Source organism: Epinephelus moara, chromosome 7 (assembly GCF_006386435.1).
Source record: "Epinephelus moara isolate mb chromosome 7, YSFRI_EMoa_1.0, whole genome shotgun sequence".
In the NCBI taxonomy this organism is placed as follows: Eukaryota; Metazoa; Chordata; class Actinopteri; order Perciformes; family Serranidae; genus Epinephelus; species Epinephelus moara.
In genome coordinates, this window is record NC_065512.1 from 42,100,812 (window position 1) to 42,110,020 (window position 9,209).

Genomic DNA, 9,209 nt, shown 5'->3' on the forward strand with positions numbered 1-9,209 from the left:
ACCGAGCAAGAAAGAGCAGAGGGAGAAGCCATCGCTAACTGTAAAGCTAATGTAGCTACCAAGGCTAGTAACGTGCAAACAACAGCTAAGAGATTAGCGAGAAAGTCGTAGAAAGGAGGAGAGCTATAAGTGCTTAAACAGAACCAGTGTGGGTTAAGACTTGAAGTAGACATTAAAGCAACTGAAGTGAGAAAACAGGCTAGCAGAATTCACCAGAGCAGTACAGAGACGCTGTCACAGAAACACCGGAAATGACACAACTCGCTTACCGCACGTCAGGTCTACAGTGAAACAGTATTTGACAAAACTGTTTTGAATATTAATATGAACATTTAACAGGCTTAAATGCCTTTAACAATAAAACAACATTTCGATCAAATAAACAATTTTTGTTGAGGAAGATCACCATATCCACATGCTCTGGGGTGAGCCTGGTTCGTAGTCTTTTGACTGCGAGGCCATCAGCGGAGAACACCCGCTTTGAGGGCACTGATGTCCCGGGGATGGCCAGAAATCTCCTCGCTAGGGTGGTGAGCCTCGGGAATCTTCTCTCGTGCTCTTTCCACCAGTGAAGGGGATTATTTTCGAGGGATGGGGAGATTTCGCCTAAGTACCGCTCGACCTCACTCTCTGCCTCTCCCGCCTCAAGTGTCGGATTCTGGTAGTCCCCTCCCAGAAGCTGCATCATGGCGCTGCTGGCGGCGGCAGGTTGCTCTGTCTCGGAGTCAGAAGCAGCAGCAGCGGTCTCGAAGCCACCGATGGATGCGGACCCCGCCAGTTCCAGCAGCTAGGTTTTTGCGGTCACTCTCTCAGCAGGAGGAAGAAAATGCAGATGTTTGTGACGAAGGTCCAACATCGTTGCGATCAGAAGTGGCAGGGACGTCAAGTTTTCAGCGTCCACCTGTAAAATATATTGGCTAATAAGATTAGGCTATTATTATTTTATCATTAGGCTATATTATTATTGCTTGGTGGTTTTAGTGGTGTTTGAATTCAAAAAGTTAAAAATATTAATATTTAAAATGTTTTAAAATGTATAGCCTGCTTTTTTAAAGCTTTAAAATAAATGTAAATTTAAAAAAAAAAAAAAAAAAGTTTTACAATTTAAATTTTTTTGTTTTAAAATAAAAATGTAGCTACACATTAAAATGTTTTGAAAATAAAACCAAATATTTCAAAGGTTTTAAAATGAAAAAAAAGAGAAAAAAAGCCTATAAATAGGCCTGATTTAAAAGTTTTAAAATAAAAATGTCATAAAAAGTTTTAGCTCTACATGTCGAGGTCTTGTGCATTATATTGTTATTTGTCTGTTTTTATTTAATTGCTTAAAACATTTTAAGCTGTGTATCTTCAGCCTCCTAAAGAAAATCTTAGCTCACTTATAAATCCTATGTTGATGTTTTTACAGTTTGAATCCAAGTTATAATACAATAACATGTTGATGATAATAATAGGCTAATGTAATATTTATCTAATAAAGGCTAATTTTAATATAATAGGATAGCTCTCAAAATTTAAAGACTGCCTGCATCCGTCTTTTGAGGGACTCCCGGAGTTTTCCCTTGAACTCCGCCACCCTCCTGCTGTCATCCTCTGAGAGGAGGAGGTGTTTATCCAGGAGGCTGAAGGTGATGGGGTAGATGTTGGAGATGCTAACGTGTTGCTCTGCCAACATGATTGTGGTGGCACATGTCAGAGCTGATCCCCCGGTCAGACAAAACAGTTGTTACAGCCCACCTCTGCTCCATCAACCTCTTGAACATGTCGTAAAGTTCCACCGTGTTTTTGTTGACTGGAGCAGAGTGTGCTGTGGCAGTTGCATCTGGGCTTGTTTTGTTTTAAGTACCATGGTGGCGATGTGGCTGTGGGTAAAGTGCTTTACCAGCCTCGCTGCAGCAACGATTACGCGATTGATGTGTGCGCTGAAGCCGCCATTGATAGCGAGTTGCAGCGTGTGCGCGAAGCATGGCACAGAGTGCCAGGGGACGCGCGCTGGGGAGTTAGCTGCCACAATGTTTCTGGCATTGCCATGAACGCAGCACACGGCCGTTGATGTCCCATGTCTCCACTGTGGTTGTCAGCTTCTCAGCCAGATTGTCTGATGTGTGCCTGACGGGGAGGCTCTGAGTGAGGAGCACTCTGGATTGCATCTCCCAGTCAGCACCGATGAAGTGACAGGTAGCAGTTATGTAGCTTTCGGCTGTGAGAGCTGTCCAGCAGTCGATAGTCAGCGCTAGTTTGTCTGCCTTAGCTAGTTTGACTTTTAGCTTTTCCTTCTTTTCTTCGAAGTGCTTTTCTGTGCGTTTTGTCACAGTAGCCCTGGATGGCATAATGTATTCTGGCTCCAGGTACTGAAGTAGTTCTTTAAATCCCTTGCCCTCCACCACACTGATTGGCAGCATATCAATCTCTATCATCCTGCAAACCAACTGGGTGATGGCCTCTGACTGGCGGGCATCACACTTTCTTCCTCCGGGGAACAGCGACATGATCTTCGGCTGTGAGGCGTCTTCGCACACGGCACCTGGGTGCTTATTTTTAATGTGATACATCATAGTGCTGGTACTGCTACTGAATTGTAGAGTCGTATCACACAGTTTACAATTAAAGGCGCTGTATGTAAGAATGTGGCCAAAACGGTTACTGCACTCAAATTCAAAATACTGCCGCGAGTCGTGTCCGCCCCCCCTCCCCTACAGTTTCGAGGTTGCTGCTCTGTGCTGAATTTCTGCGTTGTGCTCCAGCGTCCGGAAAAAATAGAAGTCCTGCGTATCTGTTGCGGAGGGCTCCGGAGTGCCGCAGCTGAGATGGAGCTGGAACGCAGCACAGCCGCAGCCGGTGGAAACGCACACATTGACTAGAATTGAATCCTATCGGCTCCGCTGCCGTGCCGGAGCGCAGACGCAACCAAGACGCAGCCATGAAAATTGGGGGTGATTTGTTTGCCCACGGGCGGCGGCCGTGGCAGGGCCGCGTCACCACGTCCTTGATCTTCGGTTTTCCAGCGGACCGTTTGAGCAAGTCCGGCTTCCCTGCTGCTAACACTGCTGCCGGGATACAGCGGAGGAGGAGCCGGATGCTAATGCTATGTACCTGGACACTGCTAATGCTGCTTGCCGTGCTGCTGATGTTTGTTTTTCAAAAAAATCAGTCGGGTCAATGACCCACCTGCACATGGGCTACAATGTATGATCGAAAATGAATAACAGTTGAAAGTATTCTAAATGTCCATCCCCGTCTAGCTATGATGCTAGTTAGCCAACTTTGGCTAAAGCTTACCTGTCGAGGAGAAGAGTAGCCACTTCGACATCTGATTTCAAATACTTCTCCGCTTTCAACCGTCTCCACCATTCAAAAGCATCTCCTATATAGACCCTCGCTTTGCCTCAAGTTTTGTCGTGACATTTTTGGGAATCATAACGAGGTTGTTTGGGTTTAGTCGCACCGTCAGCCATTGTAGCTCAGTCGTAACTGTAACTGATGCTGAGACTCTACTGACTGCGTGACTGGTAGACGGCGGTGGGTGGCGCAACAGGCCAAAACACAAATTCAAAACATAAACATGATTTGCAGACCATAAAATTTTTTTTTAAATGCAAATATTCTGGCTGTAGTATTGTTGTCGGTGAGATTAGTATGTTATATTAACATTATTCCTTATTCTCTGTGACATATTAGGAGGATTTTACAACTATTTGCTTTAGATTTCTTACATATAGCTCCTTTAACTTCGCCATCTTTCTGGATGAAATGGTCGCAGACAGAGCTTTGTTTAGCGCGCTTCATTTTGTTTTAAATCCTGGTCTTTGTTTACTCGTCAAGAGACCCCAGAGCGCGCGTGTGTGTGTGTGCGCGCGTGTGTGCGCGTGTGTGCGTGCGTGTGCACCGATACAGAGAGCAGAGGAGAACTGTAAACGCACGACCATATAGAGATAGAAATGACATGCTGTCGTGTAAACAATATAAGTCATCACGTGTGCCGCATAATCGTGATTTCAATTTTGACCAAAATAAACGTGATTATGATTTTTTCCATAATCGAGCAGCCCTAGCTCCTACTAAAAAAAGGTTAGTCAGGAGCCCCGGAGGTCATTTAAGGTTACCTTTCCTATAGAATGGGTCTATACCTTGTCTTTTTATTAAACAAACTAAATAGCCTTATGCCATTTATCTTATTTACTCACATGTTTACAATTCTCCTCTGCTTTTTGTATCGCGCACGGTGGAGTTCGGCCCCGATGTGCGCACAAACATACACACGTATAAAGGCAGGTGCGCGCACACACACAGATAAGCATACTTCCACCAGTGGACAGAGAGCAGCTAGCAGCAGCTTTATCCTGCTGTGATTTTATTTTATTTTTTTTCGTACAAGTTTTCGATTTAAAGCGACACAATGGAGTTTACTGAGCCCTTAAAATATATATCCAAGATCCTTGTGATGGTACATCAACTCACAATAGGTTGGATGACACCTCCGTCATTGCTTGAGAGCGTCTGTTTTGCTTGCACTGGCACTATGCAGTTTCGGGGTTCGGGTAGGAACCCGGACACAAAAAGGACTACAAAATTTGGCTGCTTTACGGCATACGTCATATCTCCCTCCTCTCTTTAGAGTAGCGTAGCCGAACCGAGGTGAACGAAGTTAGAAATGCTCCTCATGGCATTCTTTTCGGTTAGCGGCTCGGTGGAGGAGACATCCAGCCGCTCAGCTGTAGGCTGTGGGCGCCCAACCACTGGAGAGGTTGCTGCTGCCGCTGCTAGGCTACCGCTGGTTAGCGGCTCAGTGGAGGAGACGGAGGATGGAGACTGTGTTAGCCGCCGCTCAGGCCTGAGTAATGGTAATCAAGCTGGCGACCTGGACAGCAGCAGTAAGGGAGCTCCCTGCAGCGGTGAGGACCAGGCTGGCCATAGTGACAGTGGTGACAGGTACCCAGGGAATGACGGTGGAGTCCAGGTGAGTTGTTGTGGTAACGTCAGCTGATGTAGAAGCTGCTGTGGCGACCCAGTTACCGGCACAGGGAGCCAGACTAACATGGCGTGTTGCCGTGGTTGTGCTAACATAAGCCATGGTTGGGCTAGCCAAGTCGGTTGGGCTGGGTGTTGTGTCTCTGGACTAGATATGTCCATAGGTGTCGGACCAGGGTTTATTTTTACATCTCCAGCCAGAAGGAGAATGACATGAGATGAGATGCACACGCCCCATGAGACGGCCCGTGCCTTTGTAGGTTGGTGTTTACCTGGTGGCGTTCTTGCTCGGTTAGCATTCATGAATCTTGTAAACAATAGGTGCTGGCTGCCCTTAGCTGGAGAGTAGGCCTGAGGGGTATTCCAGGTAGGAGGTTCAACAAACTCTGAGTCTAACCCAGAACTCTGAGTTGATTTACCCTGAGATGGGAAACTCTGAGTTACTGGTTCCAGAACAGCTGATCTGAGTTAGTTAAATCAACTCTGAGTATGTTCACTGAGTTAAGCCGACAATAAAAAGCCATCATCAATGGAGCTCCGACTCCACGATTCACCATGGCAACAGGTAAATAAAAGACAGCACCTCCATTTTAATCCAGTGGATGTAGAGATATTAATGCATGTGTAGCAGACGGTGCACGTTTATCTTTAAAAGAAGAGCCTGAGTCAGAGCGAGGAAAGTGTAAATAAGTTAACCATAAAGTTAATAAAAAAGTTTTATTCAGTGTTGTCCGTTTATTCATCATTTATCAGACTTACATTTCCTTAATGAAGATAAAGTGGTGGAATCTGACTGTGTATCAGGCTGTAGATACATTACATTATATTAATAATATATAATAATATATTTGTTCAGATTTAATCTGATGGGGAAAAACACAGGAGGCAGCAACTGAAAAATAGGAAGATTTAAAACATATAGGCTAGGCTATAGATCAAAGACATAAAGACATGACTGTAAACTCACAGTCTGACCCAGTAATAATATGTTTGGTGATTTGCACTTGAAAAGACGTTGAGGTTAAAATACAGTAGATTTTAAAATGTTGGACATCTATTTGTATCTTGACTCAACAGCATTCAGTGACTTTATTTCAGCTACAAATGTAGTAAATTTAAAGACACTGAAATGCTGCACCATTGCTCACTCAGAAATATTAACATATAATCCCCAATATTAGGCTATAGGAATTATGTTCCATCAGTGCGACCAATGACATCAGTGATAGAGATCATTAGTCATTGATACTACGTGTCTAAAGCTTCATACCGATTTTTAAAATTTAAATAATTAGACCTACACATTATGTGCAATAAACATTTGGGAGCTGCTCTAACAGACTGACAGTCTGATCCTTGTGCACAGTGTTATAAAAAATAATAAATATAAAAAGGACAGAGGTTTGATTCTGAGCTGAGGGTGAATTCTCGCTGTGTAATATTGTGTAAAGACAACAACTGAGGTCCAAAGAAATGATTGATGTGCATAAATTCAATAACTTAAGACAGTCCTGAGTAACAAACTAATATCCAGCAGGATTTAGACTGTGACAGACGGTAAATCTCCGCTAATTAATGCGCTTCGATACAAGCTTTGACACGGACTGAATGAATGAGGAAATGAAACAGCGTGTAAAAGGGAGGAGACAGAGAAAAACTCAGGGTTTATTGAAGAAAACCTGTCAGCGAGCAGGTTATGTTCACAGAGTCTGTTACCATGGTGACTGACTCAGAGTTTCAGTTACCTCTCTTTCTGGAACGGATAACTCAGAATTTCCCTCATTTCAGGGTTAACTTACTCTAGGTTTTCACATAACCCGCTTTCTGGAATACCCCTCTGATCATAACTTTTAAACATTTTCAACAAATGGCAGAAAGATTTTTGTGACAGTTGTAACAGACAATACCGTTTTTCGTCTGTAGGGAGACCCCGTGAGGTAAAAAGCGCAATCCTCCATTGTGTTGCTTTAACTTGGGCTTTAAAAATTTAGCACAATATTTTTAGGCTATATTGTGATACATGGTACACATCTCAGTATTTTGAAATCTCTCCTATACTGCTGTAGACAACTAAAACACAATTTTTTTAATGAACTACAGTTACAATAAAGTATTGTTATAATGAAATAATCCAAATCTGGTGCTGTTATTTTAAAGCATCTGGCTCATCTCGGGTTGGAAGTGTTGATGTTTTGGACTTGTATTGAAGCTTTGGTTAGCAGTTAGATGTTTGCAGCTAGCAGGAAGTTAAATTGTTGCCATGGTGCTTTTGGATATGAGGGTTTACTCACTGTGAGCTGGAGACACACTAACAGCTCTCCAGTTCATATATTAATAGCACTTGCAAGTCACACAATGTGACTAAATAGTCTGGACCCGTACAAGAACGGGCCTCGTCTTCTCGTGCTATCGTTAATCTCAAGTTAAACTGTTACCACAGCACCATTGCAGATGATGATTTAATCACACATGCTTTGTCCTGCTCACACTGTCGCCCAGGACAAGGCTATCTGGATGGGCGGAGGAGTGTGTGACGTATCATGTTTGTGAGTCTTTGTTTGTGTGTGTGTGTCTGTGAGAGAGCGAGAGAGCCGAAATGCCAAGTGAGTCTCCTCCTGGTGGCTTAAAAAGATGACGTGACCATTTATCCTCAGTGTTGGGGATATAGTCAATTTATACAGCCAAAACGTCAAGTATATTTGATATATCGCCCACCTCTAGATTTAACTATAGAAACGGCACTACATCTGTTAATTGCTTATTCGAAATATTAATGTGTGTGCATGTATCCAGGGTACAGAGGGTTTAGGTAAGTCTGCCCTGTGTAACCAGACTAGCCCAGGTCAAGCTACTTTTCAGGCCTGGCTCAGTATTACAGTTGACATGTGATTGCAATGCAGAAAATACACTGGAAGAAATATAGTTCTTTGATGAAAGCAAAAAAAATAATGGCCAAAGTAAGTGAATAATATTTTTCTACAAGTGCAGTTCATTCAAGAGTTAATTTGAATAGCTCCAGATTGAAAAACTACAAGGATTCATGTCATTCTACAGTCTTAGGTGCTTCTGACCTCTGACCCACTACTCCATAAGAATCACTGTCAACAAATATCCAGTCAGTATTGTTATTAAGTTGTTGTCATCTCTGTAGGCTAACTTTGAAAAAGCAGCAGCTGAGGTGAAGCAGCTGAAGGCAAAGCCGATGGATGAAGAGATGCTGAAGGTCTACTCCCTTTTTAAGCAGGCCAGTGTGGGTGATGTCAACACAGGTGAGATGGCACTTGCTGCCTACTGCCACAAAAACACTGCAGCACTCTCAACACTTGGGGTGTAACAGCACATGCATTTGTATTAAATCGTTTGGTATGAGGCTTTTAGTTCAGTACGCATTACAAACTGAACGATACGTTGAACTGTCCTATTCCATTTGGAAAATAAATGTCTACAGCTTAAACTGTATTTAATATAATGCTCTCAGCAGCCCACAGGATGGAACAGGCAACATGCTCTCTGCCCCTCCCACCCCCCAAACTAGAACATTCTACTCTAGTGAGACACACTTGGAAGGCAGATTCGCTAAGCTAGCTCACCAGGATGGTTAATAACACCATTACCAGACCAGAAATAGAACAGTGTTTCCCATACATTGACGAGACTATGGCGGCCCACCATAGTCTAATTTGCCCCACCATAGTCTCCAAAACTCGGCCAGATATAAAATGCCTTCGGTAAATGAACGTCACTTTGTAGCGCACCGGCTGGAGCGCCTACTGGACCTCGCCCTCGCCCTTCCCCTCACCCTCCCCGGCCTCACCACAGATGTCACTTTCCTAGCGCTAGCATGAGCTTGAATTGATAGAGCAGAACGCATTTTTAAGCAGAATACTGAGGAATACTGACATCCACTTCGTGAAGCATTCTTGGAAACACCCGGAAAAGTTCAGTAGAGAATTGTGTGGCTGTATTTAAGACAACTCTGAGCCTGCACGGCAACACACAGCACCATTGAAGTAAGCTCTGAAAACTTTATCTTTCCCATTTGGCTCATGGTAATTACATGTAGGGATGTCACGATTATAGATTTTCTTGGTACGATTATTGTCAGAGAAATAATCACGGTTTTACGATTATCACGATTATTATGCATTAATTAATTTCACACTATAAATGTGTAAAATCACATGAACACTCCTTATAGATCTTTAAGTTTCATTTATTTCCATGCCAACATAACAAAAATA

At 43.3% G+C, this 9,209-nt stretch overlaps 1 protein-coding gene across 3 annotated transcripts in view; it reads left to right on the top strand.

The window, feature by feature from the left end:
* The window catches only part of LOC126392764 (acyl-CoA-binding protein-like), a 46,664-nt gene that overhangs the window by 11,933 nt on the left and 25,522 nt on the right, over positions 1–9,209 (top strand). The window contains exons 1-2 of one of the 3 annotated variants that reach the window (XM_050048379.1): positions 4,621–4,957; positions 8,120–8,237. In XM_050048379.1, the coding sequence (XP_049904336.1) occupies positions 4,652–4,957; positions 8,120–8,237 (424 nt within the window). In that variant the 5' untranslated portion in view covers positions 4,621–4,651. Of the gene's footprint in view, positions 1–4,620; positions 4,958–8,119; positions 8,238–9,209 lie in introns of those variants that run through there. The other 2 variants (XM_050048378.1, XM_050048380.1) reach the window with 2 other exon arrangements.